The sequence below is a fragment of the Girardinichthys multiradiatus genome, chromosome 12 (assembly GCF_021462225.1).
Source record: "Girardinichthys multiradiatus isolate DD_20200921_A chromosome 12, DD_fGirMul_XY1, whole genome shotgun sequence".
Classification (NCBI taxonomy): Eukaryota; Metazoa; Chordata; class Actinopteri; order Cyprinodontiformes; family Goodeidae; genus Girardinichthys; species Girardinichthys multiradiatus.
The window spans coordinates 37566003-37584385 of NC_061805.1; the positions used below are offsets into that span (position 1 = coordinate 37566003).

At 40.2% G+C, this 18383-nt stretch overlaps 1 protein-coding gene across 2 annotated transcripts in view; it reads right to left on the bottom strand.

Annotated features, from left to right (window-relative positions):
- Positions 1-18383, bottom strand: part of kiaa0825 (KIAA0825 ortholog) — a 194210-nt gene that overhangs the window by 115987 nt on the left and 59840 nt on the right. For both annotated transcript variants that reach the window (XM_047382487.1, XM_047382488.1), the window contains 7 exons: positions 16358-16564; positions 15998-16108; positions 13572-13711; positions 8317-8496; positions 3918-4148; positions 3541-3845; positions 3106-3212 (listed from right to left, as the gene is read on the bottom strand). In XM_047382487.1, coding sequence (XP_047238443.1) covers positions 3106-3212; positions 3541-3845; positions 3918-4148; positions 8317-8496; positions 13572-13711; positions 15998-16108; positions 16358-16564 — 1281 coding nt within the window. The remainder of the gene's footprint in view (positions 1-3105; positions 3213-3540; positions 3846-3917; positions 4149-8316; positions 8497-13571; positions 13712-15997; positions 16109-16357; positions 16565-18383) is intronic.

Below are 18383 nucleotides of genomic sequence, written 5' to 3' on the forward strand. Positions count from 1 at the left end.
CTCACACACACCCACCCAACGTATATACACACAACAATGGACGTCGTACACCACTCACACTCCCCATGCATTCACTATACTCTTGAATATTTCCCCATTTTTTCATGCTACAGCCATAAACCTGGTATTTTTTATGATGGAGCAATATAAGGTAGTAATCATGACATGGCAAAATAATGATGCATAGTTTTAAAAAATTTGCAAAAGGATGATGTGCATGTATTCAAGCCCCTTTTTTTTTTTTTACCCCTAAATAAACTCCATTGCAACCAATTGCCTTTCAAAGTAACCTAATTAGTAAATGTAGTTCACCTGTGTATAATGTAATCTCAGCATAAAAAAGTCATCAGAGGTGTGTTCATAACATTAAAGAGAAGCGGCTAAGACTTGTAACACTGGAGGAGCTGCAGACAAATCTGTTGATAAAACAACTACTAATCGTGCGCTGCAAAAATCTGTCATTTAAGAAAATTGTTTAATTGTTGATAGAAAGTCAAAAAACTTTGTAGTTTGCCACATCGGGACACAGTAGACATGAGGAAGTAGGAGCTCTTTAAGTTAGACAAAAACTTAACTTTTTCACCAACAGACGTTGTAGGGAAAATTTTACACACCATGCCTTCAGTGAAATATTTTGGTGGCAGCATCATTCTGTGGGGATCCATTCTTCAGCCGGGACATGGAAGCTGGTTAGAGATGATTTGAAGATGGACTGAGTTAAATAAAGGGCAATTCCTGAAGAAAACCCATTGGCAGTTGCAAAGAACGTGTGACTGGGACGGACGTTCACCTTCCAGCAAGACAATAATGCGAACATACAGCCAGAGCTACAGTGGTTTAGTTTAGATCAAAGCATATTGATGGCTTAGAATGGTCTAAATCAAAATCAAATAAGGAGTCTTTTATGCAAAACTTCAAAAGCTCTCCATTCAATCTAACTGGGATTGAGCTATTTTGAAAAAAATGAGAAGCTTAAAATTTCAGTCTCTAGATGTTGCAAAACCGAACAAACCCCCCAAAGACTTGTGGCTGTAACTGTTGTGAAAAACGTAGTTCTTTAAACCAGGGTGTTAAATACATAGAACTGCACTCCACACTTAAAATACTATAAAATATTTTGAAAACCATCTGTCATCATTTATGTGCGTTGAGTATTACGTGCCACATTAGGTGAAAACTTTCACCAAAGTCTAAAAGCGGTTGACTATATTTAGATCTTGGGCCTCAGTGCAGCTTTATTTCTAGCAACGCCCCTGTACACAAGTGAAAAATATAACCAAATTATAAAGCTTTTAATGAAAAATATTTTCGTAAGATAACCAAAGAACTCTGACCAGAGGATCCCACTACACTAAAATGATTGGTGTGTGTGTGTGTTTTTAGGATGTGTATGTGTAATTGTATGTCAAGGTCCTCAAGCATGTACACTTCCCAACCCTGGCATACGCCCACATCATTTCTTGCCCTTTCTATATGGATGGCTATCACATCACCGACCATCAACCCTTCTCCTTCACACACACTTCCTGTCATTGTTTCCTCTCTCGTCCCCTTTCTCCTCTTCCTCTTTGTAATTATAATATGGCAGAAGCTGTGTCGCCTGTCAGCCAGCCATTGGATGTTTGACATTGAGGGTGGCAAAAAGAAGAGGAGTCCCGTCTTGTCCGTATACATCGCCTCATTCTTCCGCCTGGCGGCCCGGCTGGTGGTGTTGTCGGCGGTGGCGCCTGTGCATCCGTGTCAGCACCTGCGCTGTATCCTTTCCTGTCCATCACTGTGCAGGTGAAGCAGATGATTGGATTCAGTCAGCGGGGTGATTAATGAGGGCCCCTCCGGATTTGGGACAGCCTATCAATCATGTCATTAGGGCCAATGTGCCCTGAAAGAGGCAGACCTCCGCCAAGGAATAACTGCATTCATCTTCATCTGTGTATGCATCCCGTCAGCCCAGCCAGGGTCACCATGATGGAGAACAATAATCTTCTCCTCTACAAATTACTTTGCAAAGACAAGGTGGATGGCGCAGTAAGTGGGAAGGGGGGGGTTACAGTTGGGAAAGGGAAGGAGGAAAGTGAGGTGAAAAAAGACAAAGGGGCTTGCACAGGGGGCAAATGTCCTTTTATAAGGGTTTTACTCCAAATATGACACAAACAGAAAATTTGCTGTGTGTTTTTGAGTTATTAAATACCGCTGCTCTCTTTCTGTCTGACAGTGTTCTCTGATTGTTTACAAGTCAGGCGTCACTTCTCTGTGAAGGTTAGTTTAATGAATAGTAATGATCCTACTGAATGCCTCCGACAGGTGATACATAATCACTCTTCTTTCACTTTTCCACTTATCCCCCCGCGCCCTGACACTCTGTGCTGCCCCATCTGTTCTCTCTCTTTTTTTCCGGCACCTCCTCGCCCCCTCTTTATCTTACTGTAACACGCAAGTCTTTTACTAGGACCGGTTGCAGCCATACTAAATGTTTTCATCTGTTAATTTACTTAAAGTTGTTACGCCACTAAATCGTCTTTTCATGAGGATAGATGCATCAAGAGCTTGTTATGATGAAGTGACCAGCCAGAGATGATGTTTCTGGGAACAAGCTACAAAACGGAAAGCCAAAGGTCACAAATTGACCCAAAACAAAAGCTGGATTCCCATCATCCTATACTGGAGTTCTCATGGGCCAAATGGTACATCCACCACATCATTCACCACAGCAAACACATCTGAGAATCATTGATTTTACTCAAAGCTTTTAAGTGAAAAATTAGGTTGATAATGCTATTCATCAAACTTCGAATGCCCAATTAAAAGAAAAAGAGTATACATTTTTTTCTTCTTTAATGTCAAGTCCCTAAAAACACCATCAGTCAGATGGATCAGTTTGACCCTCCTTCTGTCAGCCCTCAACCTCCATCCCACCAATGATCAATCAAAACTCTTAGACTGGCAACTTAATGTATAAAGTGGCATTTTTTCAAAATAAAAAAAGTAAATAAATTCATAACTCATTCTGTTATTGAAATAATCATTAGTACAGACATATTCATTAAACTACAATCAGAACCACTCTGACCACAGCCTCTTCAGAAATTCTTTCAGATGACCTCTCACCTTTCTGCACAGAGTTTGCGAGCTTTCTGTAGCTGCGTGTTTATCCATTTGGGTCTCTTTTCCTCCAGAGTCTGCAGTACTTTGTGCACTGTAGGTTTGGGAACACCCTGTCATAGATCATTAACATAAATTGTAGGATAAGTGAAATCAAATCAGCTGGATGTGCAGTGCAATCCAATAACATACACATAAAAAACACAACAGCAAAATATAAACAAGGCTGCATTCATGCTCTGCATCAAACTGCAGTAACGTATAATTTGTGATGCACTAATCAAGCAGCAATTAACAGATGCTGATTTCCATTGTTTTAGTTCTGACCAGCAGAATCAGTCCAAGGAAAATTGTTTGATTCCGATCTCTGTCTATATGATTGGAGCATCTCTAGTCACAATCAAACTTTACTTACTTATTGGCAGTGAAGAAATCATTTACCTTTTGTTGGATGCTCATTGCAGCCTGCAGACACTCTCTGAACAGAGACAGACAGTCTTTTGCCCCGCAGTCCAGAGCTAGACCACTGATCTGTTCAAGTGTATCAGGGTCTTCCAGACCCTGGATCAAACACCCTAGCAGCGCCCATAGCAACAGGCCCATTGAGCGCAACTGCCGGGCATGCTGGGACAGGTACTTTTCTGCCATTTGAAAGAGGAAGCGGATAGAAAGAGGCAACGACGATATGGCCATCGGCAGGTTGGTAAAAATGAAGGATAATGCTTGAACTGCTAAGGATATGACAGCTGAAAAGAAAAAACATTTTTTTTAAATTCTTTTTTGATTATTTTTGAATGTGACCCTAGGATTGTGCTTACTTTTAGAGGCAGTATCCTTTCCTCTTCCATCAGGTGTTCCATAGTTCCAGTCCTTAGGTATCTTAGCCAGGACACTCTCTGGCACTTTTCGTTTAAATAGGGCTTCTTTACACTCCTCTGGTCCCTGCCAAGCCAGCACCATGGAGACCAAGTGTACCAGTATGCTGTTGGTTGACTTTGTCACCAATGCCCGGACACAGTCAATAATCACTGGTGGCGTCTGTGTAGTGTCTATTAAAAATCCCAAACAAAAGCATCAAGTAAAAAAGTGACAGAAATAATACAAAATAAAATACTTAAGACATTATTAGATGTATAATTCTCCTTTGAAAGCAGGTAAAAAAATAAAAGCATTAAAAAAGAACAGACACAGGTTTACTAATTCACTAATTCAGAGAAACCAAACTGATGACCTTCATATCAGTTGCCCACATGGTCAACCAATACTTTCTGGAAAAAAGCCGTTTGTTCAGAAGAGACAAAGACTGAGCTGTTTGCCCACAAAGAAAACTTTAGGAGGAGTAAATGTGAGACTTTCGAACCTAATAACATTGCACCAACTGTAAAGAATGGTGATGGTAACATCATGCTGAGGGATGGCTCCAGAAAGCACAAGGGACTGTTATCCACATAGTAGTGGGAATGTATGTGTAAAGTTAAGCCCCACATTATTCATACCCGTTATTTTCATTCGATCATAAAAAAAAAAATTCTAATTGTTTCTGAAATGACGGAAACATCTCCAAAAACAAGACAATGTACAAGGGATATTATTTTGAAAAAGAAAAACTCTTCTTTTTGTTTTCTTTCAACTGGCTTGTTGAAAATGTATATCCTTCTCTATAATTGATGGGAAAGCCTTTATTGGTATTACGGCGATCGAACTCCTTGTAATTGCTGACCAGTTCTTTGTCTCCACTGGTATTTTAACGATTTATCTTTGGTGATGAGTCTTTGGGGTTGGAGGGCCACTTTCCCATCACCCTAATCTTCAACTCACTCCACCGAGTCTCTGGCAGATTCAAGTCAGGACAGATACTGGGCCACTCCAAAACATAAATATCACTTTAGTCAGAAGAAACATGTTAGTAATACTAAATAATTACTATAAACCTATATATGTATGAAGTATTTTAGGCATAAATGAATACTTAAAATTAAGACCCTATGTGGATTAGAGAAAATGTGCAATATATTTATTTTTGTGCAACATATTCTTGTTTTTAAAACCATTGAAATTGTATGCTGTAGTAGACAGATATCATGAAAAAAAAAACTGTTAATTAATCAAAGCCCAAAATAAATAGATAAATCTAGCCACTGGTCATTGTTTGTAAACTTCCTATGGCCACTGTATTAACATACTTACATTAGCTTTATATAAATAAAACCTCATGTTTCTATTTTATTACGAGGCTGGTAGAATTTCAATCAAGTGAACACAATACAGCAAGTTAAACTGTGAAATATCACTGGTCTTCTCAGACAAAATGAAAATATAGAGGCACCTGTAACTTTGTAAATTGAAATATATTTCCTATTTTCTTGAAATAAAAAAATAGGATTACTAAACAGTAAGATCATGTTCTGTATTAAACCCAGATGACAGCATTTTTACTATCTTCACCAGGTGCAGTGTGGCTTTCATCGCTCTCAACTTTCATATCCTGTTATTAATGATAACAGAGCTTCTAAAGAATGAGGTTGCATGGCACCTATACACTTCCTACAGCTTTGGCCGTAACACTACAAGCTACAAATTACAGTGGTAGCACACAAATCTTCAGGAACATCTAGAAGTTGGGTGAACTCAGGGCCCCAGACAAAAGAAAAAAAGAAAAACAACAGAGAGGAGTGGAAAAAGGAATTGATATGACTGCTTAAAAGAACAGAAGTATATGGCAAGTCAGTCTGTATTGATTTAAAACAACTTTCTAACTCCCGTGTGGTAAAACATCAGAATAAGTGGTGAAACTGTCAAAACTCTCAACATGATCTATAAATGTTAATTCAGCAAACAGTTCAAATATAATTTGGGGCACTGGGGGTATCCTGTAACCAAAATTATAATATAAAGATTTGGAACAGTACAATAATTAAACTAATTACCCTTTGAGGATAAGTGATGATTGGATGACATTGAGAACCTCTTTCTGGCACACTCTATCTCGCTTTCGCTCATTTGCTTTTTTGACCCCTCCCATACTTTGTCTCTATCCAAATACTCTTCTCCAGTCACCCTAATTTATGCTGAAATAATTACCACTCAGCCAGGATGTAAGAATCACTCCTAAAATAAAACTCTCTTCACAACAGGAGTTCTGATTCATTTCTGCCATAAAGCTTGCATCTGAGACAAGAAAAATTAACTCAGTTAAAAATCATATCATTGTCATTCATTTGATCATTTACACTCAATGCCAACACTTTTCTCTGAAGAATAAAAACTAATATACTGTTGACAGGTTTACTTTAGAATAATTATCATTGTTTTTCTTGAAATTTAGTAGATGTGTGAAAAAGTGTCTCTCAGTTGTTCATAGACAATCATTGGTATCTATGTAAAAGCAACCTTTCCTTGAGACTGATTTATTAGAGATCCACCAAGATATCATCTAGAGATCAGAATCGGAAGATTTTTTGCTTGACCAGCCCTGACTGCTGATTGGCCGGTTGATAACAAAAAATCTGATGTTTCTCAAATAAATGAGTGCACCACACAACCACAACCAGACTGCATTATCAACAACACTCTTCTGTGTGGAAGTTGTGAAAAGGACTTCGCTAATTTTGTGTCAGTGCAGGAAGCACAAAAGGGAAACGTCTTAAAAGGAAAGTTTATATTTTACCTAAAAAATTCCACAGCAGGGACCCTTAAAAAGTCTAAAAACGCTTAACACACCCTTTACGAACGCATACCACGAGTTATTGGATGGACTTCTCAACAAATGTTGAAATGTTGAACCTTAAAAAAACACTCAAGAGCTTAGCATTAGAACATTTCAAGTTATTTATGGTTAACGAAAGATAATCAATATGGACAACTTTAAGAGTTTTAATATCACTGTAGATCTACAACTATACAGAGTAAACCAAAAGAGGAACCTGCCCTAACTCTATGGCAGTTTTTTTCATTTAATCAGGCCATTTCCTGGTATGATTAAAGGGTAGATTCAGTAATATTAGGGGGAAAAAATGGCTTATTTGGAAGTACTTGGACAGAGGACATAAAGTTGAGATGTTTGAACATAATACCCACTGGCATGTTGGGAGAAAATGAAACTGCACATCATCCACTCTGAATAGTGCTGCTGCTAGAATACCGATAAGGAAACTAATTATTTCACAAAATTTAGGACCTTGTAAGGACCTTTTCTTTATAATGTTGATAACTATATTATAGAAACTGAAACAGGCGATTTGTTTTACCAAAACTGAGTGTATTTAAAAACTATGCACCATATACTATAACGTTATACCATAATTGCATGTTGCTGGTAGCCAAGAGCTGACAGAACAATTTCTAAGAGCATTTTCTTTTGATTTTAAAGGTTACTTTAATGTACTATGTGACTGCTTTAGTAAGTCCTTATTGATGCTAGGACACTTGTGCATGACTGATTTTCAGTTGCAACAATAAACATAAAGATATATGAATATATTGGTATCAGTTTTGTTGATTATTGTAGACCTTTACTATGAACTTTGCCTTCAAATATGCAACATTTGGGCACAGCGCTGGTGGTGTAGGGGTTAGTGTGCGACCATATAGGCTATAGTCCTTGAAGCGGCCGTCCCGGGTTCGAGTCCCGTACCCGGCAACCTTTGCCGAATGTCTCCCCCTCTCTTTGCCCCTCCTTCCTGTCCGCCTACTATCATAAATAAAGGCCTCTAGTGCTGAAAAAAGTCTTAAAAAATATATATATATATATATATATGCAACATGGGTGGTGCAGTTGGTAGCACTGTTGCCTTGCAGCAAGAAGGTCCTGGGTTCAATTCCTGACCGGGGGTCTTTCTGCATGGAGTTTGCAGGTTCTCCCCGTGCATGCGTGGGTTCTCACCGGGTACTCCGGCTTCCTCCCACAGTCCAAAGACATGCCTGTTAGGTTAATTGGTCACTCTAAATTTCCCTTAGGTGTATGAATGAGTGTGATGGTTGTTTGTGTGTTGCCCTGCGATGGACTGGCAGCCTGTTCAGGGTGTACCCTGCCTCTTGCCCATAGACTGCTGGAGATAGGCACCAGCTCCCCTGCGACCCACTATGGAATAAACGGTAGAAAATGACTGACTATATGCAACATTTAACCCAATGCAGTACTCGAGTATCCTAAAGTGTGAAGGTTTGATATATTACATTATATTATATGACATTATATATTTTTAGCCAAGATATTACCTGCCAGTGTGTAGAGATATTTCCAAATGTGTATTCTCTCCAGGTATGGCTGAAGGGCCTGAGTCAAAGCCTTGGGAACACAATTCAGGCAGGAGAACAAGTTGAACAAAGCAACTATGAAGTCATCTCCTGCCTTGCAATCTTCCACGGACATTTCTGAGTCAGTCTCCTGGCAAAAATCTGGAAACAAACAACCAAAATTAACCTGGTTAGACACTTCTGCAACACAACAAATACATTTGTGGACATTCAAAACAAAGTTGAAATGATGAAATCCTGATATTCTAGGGAACTTTACACACGCAAACAATCAGAATCTATTAAAAGATGGAAAAGCTTACCCAAATGCTAAAGGGAGTTGGTTGAAGTATCATTCAGAAAGTATCAATTCTATGCAGGTATGTATAGATAGACAGATAGATAACTATGAAACATTTTGATTTCTTTGAACAAAACACACACACACATATGTTGGAAAATGTCAAGGCTGCCTAGCTTGACATGTTAACAGAAAGGGTGAACAAAAGACAGTGTGGAGTAGAAGGAAAAATAAACATCTGTGTTAGATAGAAAAAAAATTTGAAAAAGAAACTGATTTCAAAGCCCCTGGCTATGGGATCCATAGAGCATGGAGACGGGAAGTGAAAAGGAAGAAGTTTTGACAGGGTGTCCTAGTGGGGGTTACTGTCTGAGCTGGCTGAAGATGGAGGTGTGTGTGACTGTAAAACCCATATGGATGTCTATACATGTGATTTGTGTGCTTCTGTGTGTGTGTGTTCCTGTCTTGGCATCACAGTGAGAACCATTTTCCCGATTTCACCATCAAATTGAGGACCGTTTGTACCAAAGTGAGGACATTTTGAAGGTCCTCACGACCTATTTTGCTAACGGTTAGGTTTAGGACTAAGGTGTGCATTGACTTTAGGTTAAGGTTAGGGTTAGGCACTGGTAATGGTTAGGTTTAGGGTTACTGTCAGGGTTAGGGCATAGAAAGGGTTGAAAATGACTGAAAATCAATGGAAGTCAATGGGAGTCAACACATGGTCCTCAATACATATAGCAAAACAAGAGTGTGTGTGTGTGTGTGTGTGTTAAGTTGACAGGAATTGCTGAGGAAAGGCCCGCTGCTTCAGAGGTGGCAGACATCTAGCGGTCTGTCAGTCTTCAGTGTGGGAGATGACAACTATTTGTATAGGAGAGTATATGCAAGGCAGCAGTAAATGACGGCCCACTGAGCTATAATGGAGGGCAGCATGACTTCCTACTGACTAATGCTGGACTATTTTAAAATGACAAGGCAGAATTAGCTGCTGCAGTGACAGATCAGCCACCGGCATAAGATGCAGGTATGAAGTGCTGATATCACTCGAGGTCTATATGAAGACTGATTGCACACTCATGCTCCTGCTCCTTCGCAATCATTCAACTAACATGTACCCTAAGATGCTATAAACCAAACTGACCTAAACTCTGCACATTATGCAGTATTATGTGGATCAGGCAGGCATCTTGTTCAATGCCCCTCTGGTAATTGGTTCTTAAGGGGAGTGTGTTATGGATATCACTGCTGCGACTGCAATCCGCCAAAGAAACAGGGTTGGATAACATTAATTTCCACTCTGAGTGCTGAAGAGCATGGCAGGTTAACTAGGTGCCTTTTAATAATGATCCCATTATGAAGCAGCAGATGACTTCAGAAAAACAGATGTCAGTGTGCTGGCACATCTCAGTGGAGTTTCCAGAAGTCCTGCAGCAGACAACAACTACAGTGTGTTTTTTTGTTTTTAAGCTGATTTCTCTTTTCCCGACTTTACCTCCCTTCTCTTTTCTCTTTCTCTGTGTTTATTCAACCTTGACACAAAGCCAACAAAGACACCTGTTTATTTTCTGGACAACCAGTCAAGCAGTCAACAGAGTCCTTTCCACAAACTGCTGTAACTGGAAACAGGCACACAACAAAAGAGTGTGTAATAAAAAAGCTTGTATTTACTTGACTTAGTGTGACTTTCAGTTTTGAGTAAGCTGTTGAACTACGAACAAAATGAGAGATCCCCTTCCCATCTGGCGCTAATAACTGCCCTCACTAATCTAATTGTGTCCAGATAACTCCACATGCAGGTGTGAAATCCCTTAAGAAAATTTGTCGACGGTTTTCACCAAACCATTTTCAGAGGTGGTTAAGGACACCTGCATCTGCATTACTATGTCAGTCTAAACCCAATCTATCATGGGACACACTAAAGCCACTAACCATGCACTGATCTACTGTGACTCCTCTTAGCATCAGAGTTACCTCCCCAGTGTTGTAAACAAAATTTGCCAAAATCGGCTTTGCCATAAATAATTCGTTTTTACAGATCTTAAACTGGGCTGAACGGTGGCACAGTTGGTAGTACTGTTGCCTTGCAGCAAGAAAGTCCTGGGTTCAATTCCCGGCCAGGGGTCTTTCTGCATGGAGTTTGCATGTTCTCCCCGTGCATGCGTGGGTTCTCACCGGGTACTCCGGCTTCCTCCCACAGTCCAAAGACATGCCTGTTAGGTTAATTGGTCAATCTAAATTGCCCTTGAGTGTGTGCATGGTTGTTTGTGTGTTGCCCTGCGATGGACTGGCGACCTGTCCAGGGTGTACCCCGCCTCTCGCCCATAGACTGCTGGAGATAGGCACCAGCTCCCCTGCGACCCACTATGGAATAAGCGGTAGAAAATGACTGACTGAGATCTCAAACTGTGTTGTGGAATCCAATTTACACTCACCGGCCACTTTATAAGGTACACCTGTCCAACTGCTTATTAAGGCAAATTTCTAATCAGCCAATCACATGGCAGCAACTCAATGCATTTAGGCATGTAGACCTGGTCAAGACAATCTGCTGTAGTTCAAACCGAGCATCAGAATGGGGAAGAAAGGTGATTTAAGTGACTTTGAACGTGGCATGGTTGTTGGTGCCAGACAGGCTGGTCTGAGTATTTCAGAAACTGCTGATCTACTGGGATTTTCACGCACTACCATCTCTAGGGTTTACAGAGAATGGTCCGAAAAAGAGAAAATATCCAGTGAGTGGCAGTTCTGTGGGCCCAAATGCATTGATGATGCCAGAGGTCAGAGGAGAATGGCCAGACTGGTTTGAGCTGATAGAAAGGTAACAGTAACTCAAATAACCACTCATTGCAACCAAGGCACGCAGAAGAGCATCTCTGAACGCACAACATGTCGTACCTTGAGGTGGATGGGCTACAGCAGCAGAAGACCACACCGGGTGCCACTCCTGTCAGCTAAGAACAGGAAACTGAGGCTACAATTCGCACAGGCTCACCAAAATTGGACAATAGAAGATTGGAAAAACGTTGCCTGGTCTGATGAGTCTCGATTTCTGCTCCAACATTCGGATGGTAGGGTCAGAATTTGGCGTCAACATGAAAGCATGGGTCCATCCTGCCTTGTATCAACGGTTCAGGCTGGTGGTGGTGGTGTAATGGTATGGGGCATATTTTCTTGGCACACTTTGGGCCACTTAGTACCAATTGAGCATCGTGTCAACACCACAGCCTACCTGAGTATTGTTGCTGACCATGTCCATCCCTTTATGACCACAGTGTACCCATCTTCTGATGGTTACTTCCAGCAGGATAACGCGCCATGTCATCATCTCAGACTGCTTTCTTGACCATGACAATGAGTTCACTGGACTCAAATGGCCTCCACAGTCACCAGATCTCAATCCAATAGAGCACCTTTGGGATGTTGTGGAAGGGAGATTCGCATCTTGAATGTGAAGACGACAAATCTGCAGCATCTGTGTGATGCTATCATGTCAATATGGACCAAACTGTCTGAGGAATGTTTCCAGTATCTTGTTGAATCTATGCCACAAAGGATTAAGGCAGTTCTGAAGGCAAAAGGGGTCCAACCTGGTACTAGCAAGGTATGTTCGATCCATCTAAGTATTCTACATTCCTTACAAAAAGAAAAAAAGGTCATTATGGACAATGCGTGACTGGCACAGAAGCCCAATAATGAAAGACCACTCAGGTTCAAATCGGGGAAGCCATTCCTCCCAATCAACCCCACCACCCCACCCCACACCCCGCCCCCTGGTGCCAATGTTGTTTCCCACGTGGGCGCTGAAATCCCCCAGCAGAACGACGAAGTCCGCTAAACCCGTAGACCAAAACGACAGGGACAGAGACCTGTCCCTGACCCGAAGACACAGAGATGCAACCCTGTCATCCACCGGGGTAAAACCCAACACAAGACGGCTGAGCTGGGGGGAGACAAGCAAACCACACCAGCCCACCACCTCTTTCCACGGGCCACTCCAGAGTAGAAGAGAGTTCAACCTCTCTCAAGGAGGTGGGTTCCAGAGCCCACACTGTGCATGGAGGTGACCCCGACTATTTTTTAGCCAAAATCTCTCAACACAAGCTCAGGCTCCTTTCTGGTCAGTATCATGAAGCTGACCAGAAACAGACAGTTTTATGTAAGGATTAACCCAAAGGTAGATCTGAATTAATTTTTAACGTAGATTTTTTAATCATCAGAGAAATGCCCCAAACATATGGAGAAGCGCAGTGCCTTCTTGCCACGAAGACATTCCAGTCAAGCTGTGTCTGTCTGTGTCCTGGTTAATTATCCCGTCACCCCAGATAACAGGTGAGAGTCAGCGCTTCTAGTGTTGATTTACGGCGGCGTGTGAGGAGACGTGTCTCGGAGCCTCTGAGTCAGGCCCAGACCAAGCGAAAGAACAAGACAGCGAGAGTTGTTATTAATGAGGTCGCTATAATGTGAATTAATGTGCGAGTGCACAACAGTCTTTAAAGGTTAGACTGTTGCCATGTGGAGGAGAAAAGAGGGAAGGGAAAAAAATCTTTAAAGGTCAGAGTATGTGCTCTGCCTGGGCCAGCTGAGTGTTTATTACTGTGCTCTATTGATTTAGTAATGATGATGACCAAGGTGAAAATGATGATGATAGCAAAGATGCTGATGATAACTTCATAAAATGAATGAGGTTCATCTACAGTCTATATAACTAGCTTAAGATATTAGAGTACCATAATTAGAATTTCAATAAACACTTCCCATAGATGTCCCCTGTGGTATCCTTTATGATCACACAGATATAAACACAGCAAATATTAAAGAATAAAATGATTTTCATTTTTTCCAAAAAGATGGATGCTAGGCATGAACGACGGAGAAAACAACACCCCACTCAAGTCGCCTTTAAAGTAAGTGCAAACAGAAATAAAAGACTCACAGGAATTTTCCAGGAGTATTCTGGGCAGGTGACAATCTTCATGAAGCAGCATTCGCAGCAGCAGCTTGGGACTGCATCCTGGGTCAGAGGTCAGTAGCCTCAACTGGCATGCCAAGGCTGCCTCACCCATAAGGCCATCTCTTAGAGACAGGAAAGAAAGAAAGGAGAAAAAGTTGACAGTTCTGCAGAGTCAGGTGAGTTTTCAGACTGAAATCCATTTAGCCACAGAAGACCACAGAAAGGGATGAAGGCTTCAAAAGACAAAAAAAAAAAACAAAGGCAGAAATCCTGAAACAGAGTAGAAGTATGAACAGCTGGAAAATGGCAAAAATGGTCAGTCTTTTCAGTGCTGTTCACTTCAAATGTAAACTTGATCTTCAAATGCACTCACTTACACTTGCTTATAGCGTGCACCGAAAGGAATTAGCTCTAATCTTGGCCAGCTAAAAGCAAATTAACATTTGGGTGACAGCCAAACACATGAATATACTGCATTACCCCCCTCCTACATCTTTTGTATAACCAAGAGGCTGCAGCCAGCTGTGAGTAATGAGCCATATCCTTGGTGTGTGCAAAGGTTTCAGTGTGTTCTGAGCCTTTGCCTGTGGTTATGTGTTCGTGCAAGTGTGAGAGCATGCTGACATGTGTGCCTGCATGTTACTTTATATATCTCAATAAAATCTAATGGAAAGAGTGGATAGAGTTGGTCGTAAGAGCAAGAGGCAGGAGGTGGTGCATTGAGGGGGTGTCTGCCCAGAAATTAGCCATTCCATCTGAGTCAAAAGGCTAGAGAAGGGTGCACCCTGCTGCTTGACTGAAGAAAACTATGCCTCGGTCTGACAGCACAATTTATGATGTCACTGTGACTGCAAATCCATAAGTAGTCCTCTTTTAAGTGCTTTGATAAATCTACAGGGCAGGGTCAGCTTACAGAATCCTAACACACAAACCCAAGCACGCACTCACACACACATGCACACACAGACAGGATAATTCAGAGCAGTGATCAAAAGAGAAGCACACAACACACTTGTGATTTAAACTTTTCATTGAATACCTTTATATGTTTTAATGGACTAGCGAAAAAATCTGGCAGTTAGGATCTAGATGCAGACCTGTGATTCTGGCTATGGGCCAACTGTAGGCCTTTTGGCATCCCTCCATCAAAGCAGGAGGTGGAAACAAAGAAATGAAGAGGACATAAAAACAAACTAATTTCAGATCCACCATGCTAAAGTAGGGATTCATTTGATTTGTGCTTCACCAACAACCAGTGACATCACCTCTGGCTGCAAAAGAGACGAGAGTGGTGGAGGGTGGAGACAAATGTGTGCAAGAGTGATTGACTGCGCGGCTCACAGAAGCAGTTGGACGCAAACTTAGACAAATAATACATCTGGGCAGCCTATTGATGTCTCCCATGAAAAGATACCATAACCAACAATGTTACCACTGTCTCAGAGGTAATGCTTGTTTTAGCTGCATTATATTATGCTGGCAACTCTGGAATGAAGCCTGAGCAGCAGGTTACAGTGCCTTATTTTATGAGAAAGAAATAAAAAAAAATCATTCTAATTTTGAAATGGAGCAAAAGGATATATGTATTTTTACATTTTTTTCCAAATAAAAAGTGTGGCATATAATTGCGTTGAACCCATTTGAGTCAATACATTGTAGAAGAATCTATTGCTGGAATCACAGCTGCAGGAGTTTTGGAGTATGTCTCAAAGCTTGGTACATCTAGAAACTGTATTTTTTGCCGTTTAAAACTCAGTTGGATTGGATGGAGAATGTCTATAAAAAGGCTGTTTTCCAGTCTTGTCACAGATTCTCAATTGGATATAGGTCTAACTTTTGACTGGACAGTTGCAACACTCAACTTGGGGCTCAGTCCAACAGCTTCAACAATTAAAGTTCTCTTTGTCTAGCCTGTTAGTTTAGGGTAGACAGCCATGTTATGCCAGGTTTGTGATTATCTTCTACGTCTACTAGGTCTTTGTCATGCTTGTTCACTATGTTCTGACTATATTCTCACTGATGTTCTTTAAAAACAACAAACCTTCACAAAACAACAGTATTTACTCTGAGATTAAATCACACTCGTGGACTATTTTCTAATTATGTAACTTCGGAAAACAATAAGTTTGCACTGGATTTTATTCAGAGCTATCAGAGTAAATGGGACTAAAAACAAATGCATTTTACAATGCTGTGACTTTTATTTGCAAAACAAACATGAAATCCTACACCTTACAGTCGAGGACTATTTTGAGTTGGTTTGTAACCAAAATTTAAAAAATGTATTGAAGTTTGCGGCTGTAACGTGATAAGATGTGATTGAGTCGGTATGAATCCTTTTGCTATGCAAATTTGTGTGCCTACTGTATGATGTGTGACAGAAAGCATGATGGGTGTTCTTTACATACCTCATGACCTGTTCTGTGAAGAGGTCAGGATTGATAGCATTTAGCCAGCGCACAACAGGCTTTTCCGGCTGGCTTTGCAAGGAGTCCTTTGAAGCACCACCCATAAATGTTCTAGATAAATGAAAATTGAACACGGCAACATTAAAAGATGCTGCTTACACAACATGCTTTAAAACAGATATTTTTTTTGTTTATGTATTCTTTAATTGATTTGTTTTCAGTTTCTTTCCCTGTTGGCAGCTGTCACTCAATCCACTGATTGGATAATGGTTAAGCTTACAGACTTCACCTTAATTTTACCACCTTAATAAGCTTTGCTATCAATTTGATAGCAAAGCTTAATGTACACACAGTACGAACCTATGCACAAAAGATATTGGTGCTGTAACAATTAGGAGGACTGTCAGTAGTTGGTCACACAGGCTGTGGATTCGGTAAGGCCAGTCCGAGCCACCTCCTATAATGGTAATTTCTGAAGAAGGGTTGATCAGAATCATGCCCTCTGGACTCTCACCAACACTCCACAAGAGGTGCTCCACGTAGAGCAACACCGCTGTGATGTCACTCCTTAAAAAATAGATAGAGATACAGAGTAGGTGAAAATATGTATAAAAACTGATAAAATCATATGTAAGTGTTAATATATAAGAGCATCTTTTATTACAAGATTACGCTGCACAGTAAAAATAATAGAACCTAGTTTTCATTTCACTCTTGGAGAGTAAAGTCGGTAGATGTTGAATTTCAGAATTAATGTATGTGAAGTATGTTACACATTTGTGCTGTTAATAATTAAAAAGCACAAAGCCTTTCCCTAAGATGGTCAGGAATTATCCATCATCTGTTATATTTTAGAGATATGCAATGGTGACCAGATAGAGGCTGGTGAAAGTAACCATCAGAGTGTTTTAGACATGCCAGACTTGGAGAAGTTTCAAAATGATGTCTGCTTAGTTTTACTTCATACTTCCCTGCATATTTCCAAGAAAGATTAAACAGAGTTTCTGTCAACAATCTGCTGTACTTAACATCCATACTGCATTTTTATATCTTTTTTTTTTCTTCATATCTATCTTACTGTGTGTTAGAATTATACCTGTTTGATAATTTCAACATAAAGGAAGAACATTTACTGAATGTTCAGAATGTCCACCACTGATTTGTAAGCAGTGCAGTCAGAACAAGACACCTTTTCTGCAAAATACCTGCGAAAACATACCACTTTAATCTATCTATCTTACCAAAATCCAGTGGTTGCAGATATAAACCTAGAGTGATTCATTTTCTAACACCTACTATCTTCACTTTCATTGTCAGTGCAATAAGTAACACAACATAATTTGAAACACAAATTTAAGTCCACATGCCCCATCTCTAGTCTATGGCCAAGGTAGGTTATATAAGGTAAAGGATTTGTGTTAGCATAATGTCACTTTTTGTCTAGATTGTGTAATCTCATTAAAGGGACAGTTTGGGATTTTTATGGGAGGGTCTGTCAAAGAGTTATAAGCAGTTAATTTTTAACCTGTAGCAGATAACCGTCTTGGCTTCTTTATTTAGTATAAGCCAAGATTAGGGGGTCCCAGGTCTAAATATAAAAGCTAGTCCAAGAGTGGACCTCTGCCATATTACAAGAACTCCTATCTCAAAAATGTAATAATGGTTTATGAGTATGCTAGTTTATGAACTTTGAAGCTGATGTGACATTTGCATTGGACAGCCATATAAATAGAAGCCAAAGTTTATTTACAGAAAAATTTGAGGTATGAAGCATTGAAGAACCAGGATCTTCTCCTGTGTGAAATTCTGCTGGGATACAACGTTTCCTATTAGAGACCAGTCAAATAATGAGTAAAGCAAAGTAAAAATCCACAAAATACCATTCATTTAAACATCTACATTTTTGCTTTTTACACTGCCTTATATTTATTTTCTCTGACAGGGAAACATATTCCTTTCTCAGAAAGTGTTTCATATACAGTAAGAAGATCATTGGTGTTGCACTGCCATTTGCCTCCATTTCCTGTATGAAAAATCATCGGCTTCACTGTAAATAACTGCCCAGTACAAAACTGATGATGGTTTAAAGGTTCATAAAATAGCTTTTGCATAAACCGCTGTGGTGCTGTTGAGACTGGAGTTCTTTCAAAATCTGTCATGGTCTTGACATGTCTTGGACAAGCCGTCAGCTGGTTACTTTGGAGGATAAACATGACTGCAAACAAGCAAACACCCTTTGACTTAATAAATAAATAAATAAATAAATAAAAAAGTATTCTTTAGAGTGCTACTTTAATCATTTTTTTCAGAGATACTACAGTAACATGGTAATACAGAAAGCCTGCTATTATTGTGAAAAACAGATAATCAAACAATATGCAACACA